The sequence below is a fragment of the Ammodytes marinus genome (genome assembly GCF_949987685.1).
Source record: "Ammodytes marinus genome assembly, chromosome: 17".
NCBI classification, from domain to species: Eukaryota; Metazoa; Chordata; class Actinopteri; order Uranoscopiformes; family Ammodytidae; genus Ammodytes; species Ammodytes marinus.
In genome coordinates, this window is record NC_137221.1 from 10,779,240 (window position 1) to 10,796,595 (window position 17,356).

General features: G+C 40.0%; 3 protein-coding genes across 3 annotated transcripts; 1 reads left to right on the plus strand and 2 right to left on the minus strand.

Moving 5' to 3' along the window:
- Positions 1-1,653: 1,653 nt before the first annotated feature.
- mrpl24 (mitochondrial ribosomal protein L24) lies at positions 1,654-4,930 on the minus strand. Its single transcript, XM_080044892.1, has 6 exons — positions 4,878-4,930; positions 4,508-4,694; positions 4,068-4,163; positions 3,574-3,677; positions 3,042-3,172; positions 1,654-2,041 (listed from the first exon to the last, which is right to left on the minus strand). Exons 2-6 carry the CDS (start codon positions 4,688-4,690, stop codon positions 1,905-1,907), a joined length of 651 nt encoding a protein of 216 aa, XP_079901018.1. The 5' UTR covers positions 4,691-4,694; positions 4,878-4,930; the 3' UTR covers positions 1,654-1,904.
- An 816-nt stretch (positions 4,931-5,746) lies between these two features.
- LOC307263807 (hepatoma-derived growth factor-like) lies at positions 5,747-12,518 on the minus strand. The gene is made up of 6 exons (XM_080045067.1): positions 12,068-12,518; positions 9,876-9,952; positions 9,440-9,578; positions 9,017-9,175; positions 8,730-8,918; positions 5,747-8,160 (listed from the first exon to the last, which is right to left on the minus strand). Exons 1-6 carry the CDS (start codon positions 12,152-12,154, stop codon positions 8,140-8,142), a joined length of 672 nt encoding a protein of 223 aa, XP_079901193.1. The 5' UTR covers positions 12,155-12,518; the 3' UTR covers positions 5,747-8,139.
- An 875-nt stretch (positions 12,519-13,393) lies between these two features.
- On the plus strand, positions 13,394-17,062 carry prcc (proline rich mitotic checkpoint control factor). Its single transcript, XM_080044968.1, has 7 exons — positions 13,394-14,140; positions 14,241-14,288; positions 14,573-15,076; positions 15,232-15,324; positions 15,434-15,580; positions 15,847-15,912; positions 16,418-17,062. Exons 1-7 carry the CDS (start codon positions 13,826-13,828, stop codon positions 16,502-16,504), a joined length of 1,260 nt encoding a protein of 419 aa, XP_079901094.1. The 5' UTR covers positions 13,394-13,825; the 3' UTR covers positions 16,505-17,062.
- Positions 17,063-17,356: the final 294 nt, after the last annotated feature.

The window sequence follows — 17,356 nt, forward strand, 5'->3', positions numbered from 1 at the left end:
TGAAAATGTGCAAAAATAAAAGTCTGTCTGCCAGTGCAGTGCATCAGTCCGCAATTCAGAAGTGGAAAAAATGCTACATTTAGCATACAATTGGTAACATTTTGGGCTGGCCCCCTTGCTGACTTCTCCGACAGCGACGTCTCCCCTGAACTTTTTAAAATGACTGTTCTGACCGCCATCTGCTTAAGTTTTACAGACTAACTATGCATAAGTACCTCATACAACTGAAAAAATCCCTGTAACACTTTGTGTTTGCTCTACAGACGTTACAGTTAATAAAGGAATGCCATTGCAGGTACCAGCGGATCACATTGATTCAAACAGGAATATTTATAATTTCAAGTTGTTGGAGAATGACTGAGTTTTGACAATGTGTCGAACAGCTGGAGAGGTTGACTTCAACAGCTGCTATAAAAAGGTCCCCTTAACAATAGACCTTTCTCAGAGCAGACATTTTGACTTGTTTTATTAGGAAAAGCTCAGCGGTAACTAATAACATTAATAATAGCTCTTTTCCACTTGGCATCTCAGTAGGCATTGCTAGTGAGTCAGCATGCACAGTAACAGGATTGGAATTCAGCCATGATTAAGGTTATTATTTTAAATTCAACCTCACTCTTAACTTTTTCTTGGTACATTTACATCATTTACATGACCTAACTTGGTCATAAACTCAAGGGTGAGGTCATATTTGAAACCTGACACCAAACCCGTCACACATCACAGGAAACAACATGCGCCGCCAGAGTAGAGAGTCAAATGAGGTGAGGGAGAACGTTGTTGAAACTATCCAGTCTGTGTAGTTTCTCCTCCCAAAGCCATTTCCTTCTCCACGTTGTTTCCCAGACACTTTGGAAAGAGAGGCTCATTCGTTTACGGGTTATAAGATTTGGATAGCAGCATGTCTGGGCTTCTGTAAAATAATATGACTATTTTCATCCCTATGAATAAACCGAACAGGCTGCAGTGATTACAATTATTAACCCTGCCAATACCAAGAATATTGTTGCTTTTCCAGTCATGTATCCAGTCATTCAAGACAGAATCCCTTAATAATGGCATCAAACAAGCTAACTAGACATTATTATCTTAGCTGCTTTCAGAGGTTTCTCTACTGATTAATGTTTCATCCCTAATCAGTGGATATTTTTTCAAGAACTTTCCTGGTGTGGGAAAATGTGCTACATTTGATTTTCAGATTAATAAAAGTTGATGCTGATGATTTAAAACCAAAGCTGTTAGTTTTGGAAACCTTAATGTGCATTTCATTTTTTGGCCACTCGTAGGCAGTGCAACAAGCTGGCAACACAACATAGACATAAGTAAACAGTTCTATGGAAAACCTGTTAGCAAACAGTTGCAGATGTTAAATACATCGGGCAGACAAAAAGAAACAGTCATTCATTTGGAGTGGTGTTTGTAGCTACCTTAAGTCCAATACATCTCCTTTAAAAGTTTTTTGGCTCCATAAACTCAAGGCGACGCCTTGCCTCAACGCAAAAATATCTGGCTCTTTAGCAGCTAAAGGGTCCATTGTGTTCGACAGCTAGTCTTAGTACTTTCATATAATACCTTGCGTTTTAAAAGCAGTGTTGTAAAATATGTAAAAACCACCAGTACAAAGCAAAATACAAGCCATTATATTAGTTTACTTGTGACATTTATTTTTTCACACAATTAAAAAAGAAACGTACGGCAACTGAAGCTACACCCATTCAGGTAAAATTGATGTTATCAGCTTTGTTTCACCTCCCCTCCTCACACATTTACAAAGCCATTATTTCCTTTCATATAGTCTCTTTTTGATTCTTCATTCAGCTCACTTCCCACCAAAACAACCCTCTCTAGAGGTCCTGTGAAAACTAAAGGGCCTGACGGGGGCCGAGTGTCTGTGATTTATCTGGTCAGTACCAGTATGACCTATGATTCCTCCTCTTCTCCTGAATACACATTTTCTCCATCACTTCCTCCTCCAGGGTTTTCAGAGATGGTACGTAGGTCTTTTCTAGAGTGTCCTCTGGACTGGTGTCTTTTGGACCGTCTGTGAGGGAAGAAATGCAAAATCATATACAACTTGGATAGCATGAGCATTAAAAAGCAGAAATTTTAACATGCGCCTGTTGTGACTTAACTTTACCATTAACACAGTTTTAACAATGACTATGTAACTAGCCAAAGGCAAAGGCTTTGTTGGACAAATATTAGGGAAATATCTTCAGTGTCAAGTGAAAGTCAAATATTTAACAGAGCAGAAATGATGTCTTAGAAGCAAACTGGAGGGCTGTTGTAAAGGTTTTTGCTCTCCACATGTCTAGGTTCAAAATAAATGGTTATTTCAATGTTAAACAATTTAACCAAGCCACTTTGAAACTTATTTTTGGATTTCAGGTCTGGAAAAACAGCTGGTCTGAAACTCCCTCAGACCCAGACAATTTTTTATACCTTTCCAAGGCGAACAATTCCACATTAGTGCCCAATTCACACAGAGGCTCTCCAGGTGTGTGGAAGTGAGAAAGTGCAGGAGTTTTAACTTCTCCCTGGAGCTTTGTTTTCATTCTTCAAACAGCTGTTTCAGTCACCTTTTGTATGTACAATCAATTAAATCCCACAAAGAACTTTGGGAGAGAAACGGTCACAAAGTGTACGCCTTAACCCCCATTTGTACAATTCATCCTGTCTCACTCATCTCTAATATTGTACCATTTAAAACCTATCAACACCTCTGCTTTCAGATGTGGGACGACACATTGCAGTTTGTTTCAAGCATACCCCAGACTACAGTACAATCGAGTTGGACGGTTGCTCAGCATCGGTAAAGGTTAACTGTTCCCATTTGTCTTGTAGTTTAGAAAGAAATGGGTTATTTTCCACCATAAATCAATAAAACTCAGAAACCTATTTATTTCTAGAGTTCAGGTCTGCACATGGTGGAAAAAAGGAATGAAAGCCAGTCTAATGTGCTGACTCTTAACTTCACGTGGAATAAACTGGTTACTGAAGAGAATCCTCCTCGATTTAAAAACACACACAAACTCACTGACCTTTCCACTGCTGCGGCACAATGCCATCTCTTCGCTCCACAACAGGTTTGGGGATGATTCGACCAGTCCTGAGAGACACTCGGACTCTCTCGCCCTCCTCTGTGAATTTCCACTCCACCTCAGTGGGCTTCCTGGAAGATCAATATCACAATGTCAATGATTATTCTGTTATAAAATTAAACATAATTTGCATTGATTGCTACAGTGAATGACTCCAGGCTATTTTTTTTTTTACAAAGTGATGTCATACAATAGACCACAAATATTTACAATACGTTACATATGTGAACATTTTCTTCAAAAAAAGGGGTCTAATCACCCAAACAGAATGTTTCAAGTAGAATTTAACTTTGTAAGGATCAGAGCTAAAACTTCATCACAAGCTTGGGGCTCCAGATTACAATAATGCAAGACCATCACAAATCATTTTGACTGCCAATTTGTTGTTTAACTCTAGTTAAAAGTTCCCGAGGTGGGTTTGCATGTGCACAGCCACAATTCAGATCCTGCAGTGTAGCCAGTTTTACTGTACCTGTCCGAGGGGTCAACAAGGTTGATATCGCTAAGCAGGAGGGGTGCCTCACTGGCAATGTAGGTCCCCCGGTAATCCCCAGTTTGTCCAACATACCTGTGATGCTGGTACAGAAAAACTATTGTTCACAGTTTCTCCAACTTTAAAAAAACCCATACAGGTTAAACACATTTACACTGCTAAACTCTACTAGACATCTGGCTCCATCTGGTGGAGCAAAACAATCGCCAAAACAGTAATTCAACACAAACACAAACACTTCACTGTTTACTTTGCTTTTTGGGGAATTTAGATGATTGGCAGTGTAACCCTGTATTTCCAAAACTGATTTGGATATACGGGATACTGCATCAGTACTCCGTCTAGCGAAAAGGCCTACCTTTTATCCTCATTTTTTTATTGTATAGGAAGCCTACAGTGCCTCTTCCAACAACATTTTACATGTCCTCCCAGTTTCCTCAAGGAATCGAATAAAGATGAGAGTAGTTCCTTACTGTGTTCAGGCCTTCCAGAATAACCCAGTTCCTGTGTCTGAAGACTTGGATCACTTTTCCCTGCCTTCCTTTGTCCTTCCCTGCGAGAATCTCGACCTGAGAAAAACATGAAAAGCAGAAACTTAAGTCTATGATAGACAAACACGTTTTTAATTGATCTACTAGTTAGTTTTGTCAATCTAGGGTTGGACAATAATGATTTAAATTTTAAAGTCTCATTCGCCAAATTCTCTTTAATCCCGAGACTGTGCCTTGAACTTAATTGACATGACTTGACCACTTAAAATGTAAATGTTCAAATTTAAAAGCACGAGTGGCATATTCACACACCCTGAATACTCAATTCTAAGACTTCTTGTCGTTAATTCACTTTTATTTTCAGCTTTATAAAAAACACATTGCTCGTGTTGTGGCTTCAGAGGGATGATGGAGTAACTTACCGTGTCTCCCCTGAGCACGGTCCAGTCCTGCGGGGCCAGCGGCTCCACAAACACCTTTCTCCTCTTCTTCCCCGCGGGATTCAGCCTCTTAGCGCCCACCGTCCACGGTCTGTTCGTACCGTAGCGGTAATCTTTGGGCACAACTACCCGGGCAGCCATCGACAGGAGTGCGGTAAGCCTCATTGTGCTGCAGGTACACAATTGATAAGGCTAACCAATTAGCTTAAACTGCTTCCCTGACAACTATCATTAACGTTGTGTTACAGCAGCTAAACATACGCCACTATCGTTACAAAAAAAGCATGCCTCCTATCCCCTGCCAAATGGTTGTTGTAGCACAAAAGCAACACAACATGCAGAAAGATCTTACCCTCTGTTGATGTCAATGTCACATGTAGCAGCCTATATTTTAGTCTATGGTGGTAGCACAGCACAAGCGTCAGCGAGCAGCGCTCCCTACAGGATAGGAGGGTACTTGCGCATGCGCGGAGGCCAAATAATAAATAATTATCAGTCAGATAGTATATAAAAGGTATCAGTGGAATTGGATAGAGATGAGATTGTTTGACAGGAAGATGACTTTATCTGTGTATTTAAACCTTAAACCTCAAGACTACATATAAGTGATATAAAATGACATGACATAATATGGAATAATAATGAATTGCAAAGAGATCACTGCTACAGTGCAATTGGAGTTCATTTACAATTGATTTGGCTTATTTCCTTGAGTTTCATTGTGCAAAACTGTGAATGCAAAGAGACAAAAAATGACTGTATGAATACCTTTACCTTCTGATTGCTGAATCAAATAAGTATGTGTTTACATTGTAACATTATGTAAATAGTGATAAATATGTGGTGATTGGATTATAAATGAAACGTTGTAGCCACAAAGACAAGAAAAATTCAGTATCATCACTTTGCTAGGTATGAATTTAGGATTAACTGTAAGATTAAGTCACTAATTTTATTTATTTGTAATAGTACAGCTTGTTCAATAAATAAAAGTGGAAGTGTAAGTCATTCTCACCTTTTCATAATTTGAAATACATACTTGCACAAGTTTTTTGATTTTTCAGAAGTTTCTCTTCAACCCTTTTTCACGTTACTGTTTTTAATGATAAAAACAATGTAAATATGTTTTAATATATACATTTTGTTTAATTTGCAATTTGACTGTCATATCCTGTTTGGATTCAGGAAGCGTTGAGTGCAATTATTTACTTGTCTGTAAAATCTAGTTGGTGTTTGAAATAGGCCCTTATTTTTTCATGTTGAGAGCAGTGGAGCACCCATGGGGGCAGAAACAGTGATTTATTACAGGCGACACTGTAGTTTTACTGTGACAAGGAAGAGTTGTATTTATAGCACCATATACCACAAGACTTTTTGAAAACCCGCAATTAAACACGTGTAAGTCTCCTGAACCAGTTGCACCATCTGCCAGAGAGAACATTTACAAATCAATACTGCAAACAGCACATCATGTACATTAAAATAAAAGCCATTATGTCTCCACCCAAACAATGTATTTAGAGAACGTGTACTCAACCAAACCCCATTTCAAATCAAAGCTGTCAGGACATGTTACATAACACCAAAACTAGTTCAGCTATCACAGCCTAAAGCACCTAAACTGTGCCGCGAGGCTCACAGGATCAAATTATTTGTGACGAGTGTGCACACACATAAGATGTTATTTGTTTCATACAATAATGACACATGTGAAATGATTAATGAGGTCTAGTTAGTTTGAAAAGTTTAGTAGACTATGCCCTGCTTGAAACTTTGTCACCAAGATATCCTGCACAATATCTTGTTGAGGAGATTCTGTATGATTGTAAAGTAATTGTAACCAAAACTGTTGGGTTAAAAAGAAAACAGTGACTCAGAGCAGGTTGTTTTGGTGCTTTCCAGACTGAGGAAATGGATTTAAACTCTGAATTCTGAATATAAACATGAAAAAAAAAAAAAACATTTCCTTCTGTAATCGACATGTTTATTAAATGGACTGGCAACTACAACAGTAAACTAAGCAGCAAACTAAGATGAATAACAGCTTCTGGAAAAGGAACAGAGAAAGCTAAACCAATAATTACATTTAAATGCCAAATGCCCTTGGAATTAACTCCAGGGTTTGAGTGGGCCACTTTGACCATTTTATAGCTTCACCACTGGTGTAGGTGGGTGGGTACACTGAGGGCAGCGTTATTTTCACTTTCAAAAGCTGACAATTCCCTTCTGTTCGTCATTTGATGGACTGTGGGCTAACATGACATACAAGTAACACAGTAAACAGGTGTAGGAATAAAACAAAAAAAAGTGAACCTTTAAAATCACCTATGAAAATAACACCACAATTTGACCATGTTGTCTACACAAATGTTGAAATAAAAACATCGAAATCATCACAACTTTGTTTCACAGCCAACAAAATAAGACCATATACGTAAAACAGACTCATATTCCAGTTAAGAGGTTGTGGTAAGCAAAGTTTTACAGGTGGTTTCACTCTGTAGTTTTCTCCTTTCATGTCTAAATTTGTGTTGATCTTATATTGGCATTTACAATGTCAGCGATAAATTTCTTAGCAGAGAGAAACAGATTTGGTACAAACAATTCCTGAACGCAATTAACTCTCCGGTATCAAGCAATGGCAGCATTCATGGAACATAAAATAGAATCCAGTTCACGAATTGGAAAGAGTGTGTCAATTCATTCTGGTGAAAAATGGTGACAAATAACTTTCATCTGGCCCCGACTTGAATAATTTCAAGGCCGAGCTCCGACGCAACAACTTTCAGGAATGTCTTTCTATTTTCAACATTGCACAATTATCAGCAAAAGAAAGTGACTGTTTTAACACACAAAAAAAGAAAAGCAAATAAGAAGTTATTCTGAAAGAAATGGGCTTTACATATTTAATATGGTGAAAAATCAATCCACATAATTTGGTCGCCTGCAAAATAAAGCTTACAACTACACCACAGCAACAAAACCTGTGTTGCATAAGAACGTCATACAGTGAACTAGACAATGATTAACGGGGCGGAAAAGAAAATAAATTCTGAAAGTGAAACTCATCATGTATCCAATGACTGAATATATGAATTAAGATGAAGCTAGGAAGCTATAGGTGAAACAAATGGAAGTAAAACATTTCTGCCATCAACTACAGCTGAGCACGGGGGAAACTTTGTTCATATTCCTGTACAATATCTACGTTTTAAAACCATCAAATGAGTATTTATCTTTTTTGTGTGTGTGTGTGGTTTAAATCTTCCTTTTTTTGACACCTAGCATTCAGTCTTTGTAATTATGTAATTGCACTTAGAAATAAAAAATATATACACACCAAAATCCCATTTATAAACGAGCCTTAAAGTGCTCATTTCAATTGTTTGAAATCAGTTTAGGAAACTCTTGTTTGTTTGTTTTTTGTTTGTTTCTGGGATATATGATATCCCAAAAATGGCTAATGAGGATTTGTTTGTCTCTTGAATATAAACACTTAAGCTTTTTCTCCTATTAAGTGAACAGCTGAAATCTGGTATCCTGCAGGTAATCCCGTTGATTCAATTCCAGAGAAAATGCATCAAAGGTTCCTGGTTTTCTTCCTTGGGTTGACGTTAGGCACTGTCTGTCACAGGCTGCAAGGAGAACAGTTACAGGTAATAATAAATACAATTGCTCTGGCATGAAACATATACCAGTGTTTCCCTTACATTCATTAGTGTTGTGCGCCACTAAGTCTGACTGTGATGACGCAGGTGATGGGGAGGAGGTAAGGTACCTAAGATAAAGCTAGAATGGAAGGTGAATGCAACAGCAGGCCCCTCTGTCTAACATCAATGTTTTGGAAGGAGAGCAATTTTCAAAGTTTTTTTTTTTACTGTTTTAATATGGTTATATGTGTTTTTACATGTTAGGCCATTAGGAATTTAAAAACTAATCTTTCCGCCATTGAGAGCCCCACTGCTATCATGGCAGGGCTCAATTGTGAATGCTCAAAATATAATTTTGCCCCCAAATGCCCCCCTGCTATGATTCAATCCTAGCGGAAACACTGTATACTGTACGTAAAATTTGGCCAATATATATATTTTTTACATGGTCCTTCAGATTTTTTGAAAATCAAACCAGTACAGTCCTTTAAGCCCACATTAAGCCCTCATAAATTGATATTCCCCAGGTAAGAAACCCTGATAACATGTCTCACCTTGTCTGCTGTTAGCTTGCCTCCTGCAGGAGCGTTTTCCTGGGCTTCTGGTTTGGACTCACTCTGTGTGGAGGGAGCAGTCACCTTGGGTGCAGCCACATCATTGAGCTTGGCCTCTGCGTTCGACTTGCTGCCATCTTCTTTAGAGTCACCTTCAGCCTCTTTGTCCTTCGGCCGCTTGGGAGAAGCCTTACAAAAGGTTTGGCAACAAGTGTCAGAGTGTGCGACTGGGCAACTATTTACTTTAAAAAAAAAATGTATCTAGAAGAACGACAATTCAATCTCACCTCTGTTGACTCCTCTGCTTTTCGTTTATTTCCTGCCTTCTCGTTCTTTTCGTCGATGACCAGAGCCCCTTCGTCCTCATCACTGCTGCCCTCGGCCTCAGCTTTCTCCGAACTAGCGGTATCCCCGGCTCCTTCAGACGCATTTTCCTTCTTGGATATCTGAAGGAGGAAATGTTAATATTATTGGAAGAAAATAAACTGGAGGTTTTACCCACACAAAGAACACCACAAAGTCTAAATGTAGTCATGAATTAATGTTACAATTCACAAGTTCAAGCTCAATTGTAAACAAGAGACAGGTTTTCTGTAGCTGTAACATTTTCTGTAAATGCACCCTGCTTCATCCTCTGGAATGAAACAAACTGAACACAACATACACCCAATAATGACCATCTTTAACCACTATCCTACAAGTACACGCACCTCGTAGGCTTCATGCGTGACAGTGGGGTTGTTCTCAATCTCCCAGAGACCCTCAGCGAAGCCTTTCCTCTTGTTTGCTTTTCCAAACTTCTCCTTATGTTCAGTGTAAGGGAACAAATCCTTGAATCCCAGGAATGCCCTGCAGTGGTCCGAAATTAGAAATATCAACAGAATTCCTGGATTTGGCCAAGCTGTGTTCGTTCATTGAGGCAATCATATCAAGTAAAATGTGTCATTAGTTGAGGTGAGTTTGTGCCACACATTTGAATACATGACATCACATGAAACATAAGTGATTTATTTCTTGAGCAACAGAAATAAATAAATAAAAATGTTGACAGCTCACACCAGTTAAGTGATATTTGCTAAGTGGCAGAAATTTGTTTGGATGTTTGTTACTCTATTATTTTGTGATAAGATTGAAAACTCTACTCACGTCTCATGCGTCCCAAAGAAGAACACCTGGTACTTGTTTGAGGGGGACTTCACAGCTCCTTCAGGTAACTCGTCAATCTGCAAATTAAGAACAAAGCTTCTAAAGAAAGGATGCAGATGACACCATGAACATGACATTAAAATGATTTCAAAGTAAAACAAAAAGGTACAAATAAAAACAGGAGCAAAAGATCAAATTAACTAAAGTAATTACTGATTCATCTGTTGATTTGGATTATAATCAATTATTTGTTTTGCCAATAAAAATAGTTGAAGGCTGAATTTCTCAAGGTAACATTGTCAGAATGCTTGTTTTGTCAGACCAAAATGTCATAAGAAACCCTAACAACATATTTCACTTAAATAAAAGAGGGAAGAGCAGCACATACTCATGTTGGAAGGCTATTTGGTATTTTGTCTTTAGTAGATGACTTAGAAATGAAAAGGAAATGTCACAATTGTCATTTCATGTAAATGACAATTACTTGATCTTTTTTTTTAAACAATTTTACTTTTAATCTGCTAATGTTTTAAAGGGTACAGCAGCAGAGGTATTAATGATAATATAGGTGTATACAACTGGACTGTCAACATAAGAGTACTCTCTTCATTGCTTGTTAAGAGGTAATTTAAAATATAATCGCTCAGCATGATGAGGTACTACCAGCTACTGTAAAAGTCCCTTTGATTTAAACTCCTATTTAGTCCATCGAGGACCGGGATCACTCCAAATTTTGCTTCTCATTTCTCATGTTTAATTTTGTTTCAGTGCACCGTCTGGCTCCACAGCTACGCTAATACTGTATTTATTTGTGCTTTACAAAAAGCATCGCAAGACACGGATGCATTGCACAGGAAAGCACTATTATGATGATGGCCAAGCATGGCATCCATTTGGCCTCTGCCAGGTCGGCCTTTTGGCATTTCCAGATAGGGCCACTGAATTAGGATAGGTGGGGCAGGGCCTGTGGCCTGTTGACAAGGGGCATGGCTGATAAGAAAAAGGAGGGAAAAGCATGGACCTATGGGGAAAAGGCACAGATCACCATTACTGACCCAAACCTAACTACTTTAGGCGATTCATTAGTTTTATTTATTTATTTAGAGGCACTCTTAATAAACCAAAATAGTTTTTCAGTATGGATGAAGTAGCCCATAAGTTAGCATTATATGGTTGCTGCATCCAACATAGAAACTGCAAATTTCAGGGTTTTCTTAATAACTGTACATTTTTTGTTCTTCACCTCTAGTGCAGTGTAAAGTGCATTTTTTTTATTCCCATATCTCCTATTTAGTAGAAAGTGGCTCTAATTAACGTTATGAGAGACGCTGAGCTTCCAGAGGGAAACGTGCAGTAACCTCGTTTGACTCCAAAATACTTTGCTGCTGAATGATTAGGAAATACTGCCGGTTATGTCAGGGCTACTGTGTTTTCATTATGTACCAGGCAGACATTACGTTATATGCCACGGTTTTATATTAGCTTGGATCAACAATTTTAACGTAATGGAATTTAAGGAACGTTACGAGCAGAAACAGCTACTTGTCGCAACAAGTGTTAGGGCACACTGGCATGTTTACAAAGCACCAACGCATATGGCTACACAGTCAGCCATGGGTGGTCTGTAACGCAACAGTTACTAAGGAAGAAACATTTGTTCAACACGCAATTTAGCACAGTTAAAATAGGGCTTCTTATTCTTATGAGAGCCAGTATAACGTTTAGATAACGTTTTCCACTGGACAGACGTCAACGTTGTGTGTGACCATTAGCTACGACATCCTGTTACCCAAATGCTATTTTTAACGGTTACCAACGGTTTTAAGTTAACGCTAGCCCAACAGGCCCCCGGGGAGACGACTGTGTCACATTTACAGCAGTGTTGGCGGCAAAAAGCAGCTAACCTAACAACCACCATATTTAGTGAGCTGAGCAGGGCAGTGAGGCGTCTAGCCACACGATGAATCACCCGAAATAAATGCGCTACTGTCTACAGTTGTATGCTGGACAACATAAGCTAACCACAGTCCATAAAGCTAACACAGCCAAGCTAGGCTAACTCATGGCAGCTAACGCGTTAGGCCTCGGAGGTAAACAAGTGATAATGTGCAGGCAGTCAACACATACTGAAATGCACAGCATTGACAGCAAACCTAAAGCTGGGAATAAGAAAATTAACAATGGGTGCTTACCCTCGCTGGCCAGTGTGGATAGCCCTTCATTTTAGCAAATACGAGATCTCCAGGTTTGTATTCCTTTTGCCTGTTGGACCTCGGCATGTTTCTTGCAGAAAATGTGCTCGCTATGTGAGATGTGTGTGTAAAACACAGTAGTAGTTCTAATGTGATACAGTCTCCGGATTGGTCTACACCTGCTGCAAACAAACCGAGCGTTGGTTTGTCATCCAAATGAACCAGGCGCGGAAAACTGGAGCCAAGACGCGGCGGGCGATTTTTTTTTCCCCCTCTCGGATTCTGTGGACTAATCACAGAGTCGGTGATAACGCCACCACTCTGTTGGAATAACGTTGTTAGTGTGTACGGCTAAACCCGTTTGACAATTCGGTTTTGATGTTATCCCACAAGCCACAGTCTCGTCCCTCGGACTGTTTGGGTTTGAAATTGAAAGCCGCTTCCCACTTTGCAGACGCGCCCCCGGTAAACGAGCAAGACGCACAGTTAGCGCCCCTGCTGGCAGAAACATCACTATGCAGGTTTATTTCTCATGTTAAAAAATTAGGAAAGATAGCATGTATTTTTATTTTTTGTAAATGTCCAGCTCAAGATATAGAAAAGTTCGTAACAACAATTTTTTTGTCTGCATTTTGTAGAATAGCAAACAACACATTGTAAAACAATGATGTCCCAAAGCTGAATGGGAATTAGGAACAGGAAGGGTCTTGTGAATTTCAATTAATTTAACCCAGCTCAGTGACATTGCAGTCTCTGTTTCCTAGGTCATCGAATAAAGGTGTGAGGCTCGTCATTAGGAATAATCCTTGCCACATTACTCCCTTCCTCCAGTCTCTTTTTTCCTCAAATGGAACTAACGGGCTAGTCGTGCTGTGCTCATCCACTAGGACAGCCAGGGCAGGGCAAAGATGAACTGTGGGCCCATATTCAGTGGACAGTGAACCTGGCTGGGACTTTTGTGGCCCTGCAAGAGGCCATAATGTAACAACGACCCAACATGGTAGACAGATTAGCCTGTTTTGGATCTTGTTTTGTATACTGAATTGCAAAGTCACAGTCAACCATTAGTTTTTATTGATTTGTTATTCTGAATGAATTATAGTCAAGCTCTGCACATTCATTTAAATATTTCTGACTTTTAAACGCAGTACAACAACGGCTGTAATCGCCACTGAATTTGATTTTTCAGATAGGCCTAATTTAAATATGTTTTTACACACTCAGTCCGCAAGGGGGTGTGAATGCCCTGAATTTGTCAACAAACAAGTAGTAGAAGAAGAAAAGGCTGCGCAACAAGCTGCGCAGTTGTCGTTTCTTCAATCAAGAATGATGGCGGCGAATGTTTTGATGGAGTCTAGGGACTAAAAGGCTTAGTTTTTGATGTGTAATTCAAAGCTGCTACATGAACTGATGTGTATTATGTGCAATAACAGATCCGAGACGATTTTAATTGACTGAATAAGTAAGCGACATTTTGCTGATATCGTTAGCGGCGAAGGCCTTGCTAACATTAGCTCTCGCGCTGTGTTTGGGTCAGCCCCTTCAGTTAACGAGCTTGCTGCTAGGCCCTCTGTTTTGTTGATACTACTGTACATATCCACCTGGAACTATCTCCTGATCCGTTTTGTTCAAACATCTTCCTACCTACCTGTGATTAAGCTCGTCGGAAAGCAGCTTCTTGAGACCTCGTCTAGTGGAAGCGGTTATCCATGTCCACGAGTTACTGCAGGTTAAGCATTTTTAATACCTTCAGCAAACATGTCTTCTTTAGTCGCCTACGGCAGCAGTGGCAGTGATGATGACAGTGACTCGGAGGCAACCTCGACTTCTGCCGCACCACAGAGAAAAGCAGGTGGGCTGTTCTCAGTCCTGCCTCCTCCAAAAAAGCCAGCATCGGTAAGGGGAAACTATGGACCAAGAAGCAACGAGACGAAAGCGACAGCGGGGGAGAGTGCGTCAAACAATAACCCAGATCCTCAACTATCTAAAGGAGGTTTATTTTCTAGTCTGCCCAAGCCGAAGAAGCGAACAGAGCCTGTCAAGATCACTGTACCGAAGATCCAGAGACGGGACGTAAGTGCTGACCGGGTCGTACGTTTGCCTGTAGGTATTGTAGCTACTGTGGTTTTTAATCAGTGTTGTAATTCATAATCTGTGTACTTCTTGTCCATAGTCAGACTCTGATGACGATGAACCAGTTAAGAAGAAACCACAACCTCAGGTAGGAATATTTCTGCCTGTATGCGTGGAATTACACAGCTGCAATGAATACAAGATGGTTTAATGCACTCAATCAGGATTTTGCAACACTGACACTCCTTGTATGGTGGATTAAACTCCCTCAGTTGTGTCTCTGATGTTCTTCTCAACATTTCTACTCTTTCATTAAGGCTAAAAGTACATAAAAATGGAGGAACCCATAATGTGTTATTTCACTCCTGTTGCCAACAGCCATTCCCTGAACTCACACTGCACCTTTCCATCCATATCTCTTTCCTCTTCTAGAGCGTAGGTACAGGCCTTTCCGCCCTTTTGCCACAACCCAAAAACCTGATCATGAAGGAGATATCCAGACCCCTGATTCCTCACACACTCACCAAGCGTCAAGAACCCAAGGGACCCAAGCCCGGGACTCCGGCGCAGGGCCTGCAAAGCTCTAGTGCATCTCCGTCTGCTATCAAAGCCGCTGCAAAGTCGGCCGCCCTGCAGCTGGCCAAGCAAATAGCCTCCGATGACCAGGATAACGAGGAGGACATATCCCCACATAACTACTTTTCTCTGGGCGACAGCCCCCTGCGAGAGCTCCCCGCAGTTGTCCTGAGCTCAGAGCCTGAGCCAGCGTCTCCTGTCGAGCCTCTCCCTCTCCCCATCGCACCCGGGGACAAGGACGAGCCCGGTCAGTCAGACGCCCCTCTCGACTTCGGGGGGAACCAAGAGGGAGCGGGTGCATGGGGAGGTCAATTTCCCCAGTATCAACAGCCCATGGCAGGCCCAGAAGGTCTTGCTCGGGTAATTATGACTTGTATACTATCTTATACTGCATGTACATATCAAGCAGAATGGTTTGAGATTCACTGACTATATTACACTTACAATGTTTAAGTTTACTTGACCAGCGCCAAAGGAACATGTATTTAAGTGCCAAATATTCTCTCTGTGGACAGGGATATTATGAGCCATATGGCCAAGATCCCAACTCGGATTTGGCAGAGGCGGCTGAAGAGCCCGGCAGCTCTGCCATGTTTGATGAGGAAGCGGTAAGAGGAATTCTGCATCTACTCTCTGTATTGTTTTGCTTTATAACTAAATAAATAAAATACATTTGGGTTTAAATTTGCTGTTTGACATTTTCTTCCCGTGCTCCAGTTCATGCGACTGCAAGGGAAAAGGAACAGGGGCAAAGAGCAGGTGAAGTTTCTGGAGATCAAAGGCGACGACCAGCTGAGCGGCAACCAGCAGTGGATGACCAAGAACATCTCAGAAGAGAAGCAGAACCGTCAGTCCTTCAGCAAGGTTAGTGGTACAATCCAAAAATCACAGTTGGTTTCAAAAGACTGGATTCTTATTTCTCTAACATGAACATTTTAAAAGGAAGTAGATGGCTTTGCTAATAAGAATTTTGAGACAAAAAAAATGCAAACTATGTTGATGCTTTCATACAATTTAAAAAAAAAAGGCATAAAAAGCAAGAACTTTCCCAAGAGTATTAGTAAATGTTGCAAAGAAAAACATTAATTACAACTCATTTAACTTAACATGTACCATTTTTATTTCTGCAGAAAAAAGGAGAAGGGCCTACAGGACAACAGCGACGCAAGCATCAGATAACATATCTCATTCACCAGGTGAGAGCTGCCAAAGCACTCATTATACTGATCACTTTTGTACAATGTCACTTTTGCCTTGTGTTGACTGCTGTTTGCCTGAAGTATGCAACAGCAAGCTGCATGAAAACTTCACCACAAATGTATCAAGAGCTCGCACAGAGGCATCCAAACAACAATAGTGGTCAAATTTTGCCAGTAGTGTCTTGTTCAGCTTTGAAAACGATTGGCTTTTTAATCATGCCAGGTGTTGTTCAACACAACAAGCTTTATTTTTACACGCGCCTTTGATGGTATTCAAATTTGAGAAAAGCACGCAGGCAGGGTGCATTGTTCAGCTGATTTGTATTCAAATCTCAATTAGACTTATTATACTATAGTGTATAGATCCCACACTGGTTGAATTCATTTGAAAGTTGCAGCACTTGAAATTTGGTAAGAAACTGTATCTTTTCTTTGTAAAAAAAGATAACAAAGTGCTTGATTGCACTCACTGGGAATTTAACTTGACTCTCTTGTGTCACAGGCAAAGGAACGTGAGCTGGAGCTGAAAAACAACTGGGCAGATAACAAGCTTACCCGTCGGCAGACCCAGGCCAAATATGGTTTCTAAATGTCATACTGTGGACTCTTAGGAGGCATGCGGAGATGCAACATCAGAAAGTAGAGTAGAGCTTTTTCCAGCTTTCCCCTACACTAATGGAAAACTGTTTTGTGAAGAAAACTATATATGCACCCTTTTCAATTCCAATTTTTCTTCCCTTCTGTATTTGTGTTGAATTGTTAATGATCAGTATTTCTTTTTTTAGTCGACTCTTTCATAAAGTGTTGCTCCTGTTCTGAAACTCCTGTTTTTGCCGCTTTCAAGGTAATTTATAGGCGCTATTCCTACATAACAATGTAAAAGAGTTTTTAAGGTACCTGTGGCCAGAGATTATGTCATTCGACCCTGACGCAGCCATTATAAATGCTTTCCTTCTTGAATATGTGTGTGCTTCCTATTCATACAGCAAACATTGGCGGGTGACTCTACAGAACAGTTTGGCTCCCTGGCAATCATGTTGGAAAAACTGTGGTTGAAAATGAGAAATTAACTGGTGTCAATATAAATCTGTGACACATGAAATATTTATAAATTGGATAAACTTTGTAATAAAAAACAAACACTGTTGCTGCTTCTTGTAATGGCTCAAATGATGGGGTGAAGGGTGTTAAAGTTGTCTTTGTCGTCATTTTCTCTCTAATTTAAAAGGGTTTTTCAATAAAGCCATTTTCTCTCTAATTTAAAAAGGTTTTTCATTAAAGCTTTACGTTAAGTTGTGAAGAAAAAAATCGACAATAGTATTGCCAGGGAATCAAATATCCATTTCTGTTCCAATTGGTTCTTTAGGTTAAATCAGGCAGGAGAACCATCTGAAAACATGAAATAGGAACTTTACCTCAGTTTTAACCAAGCTGCATCCAG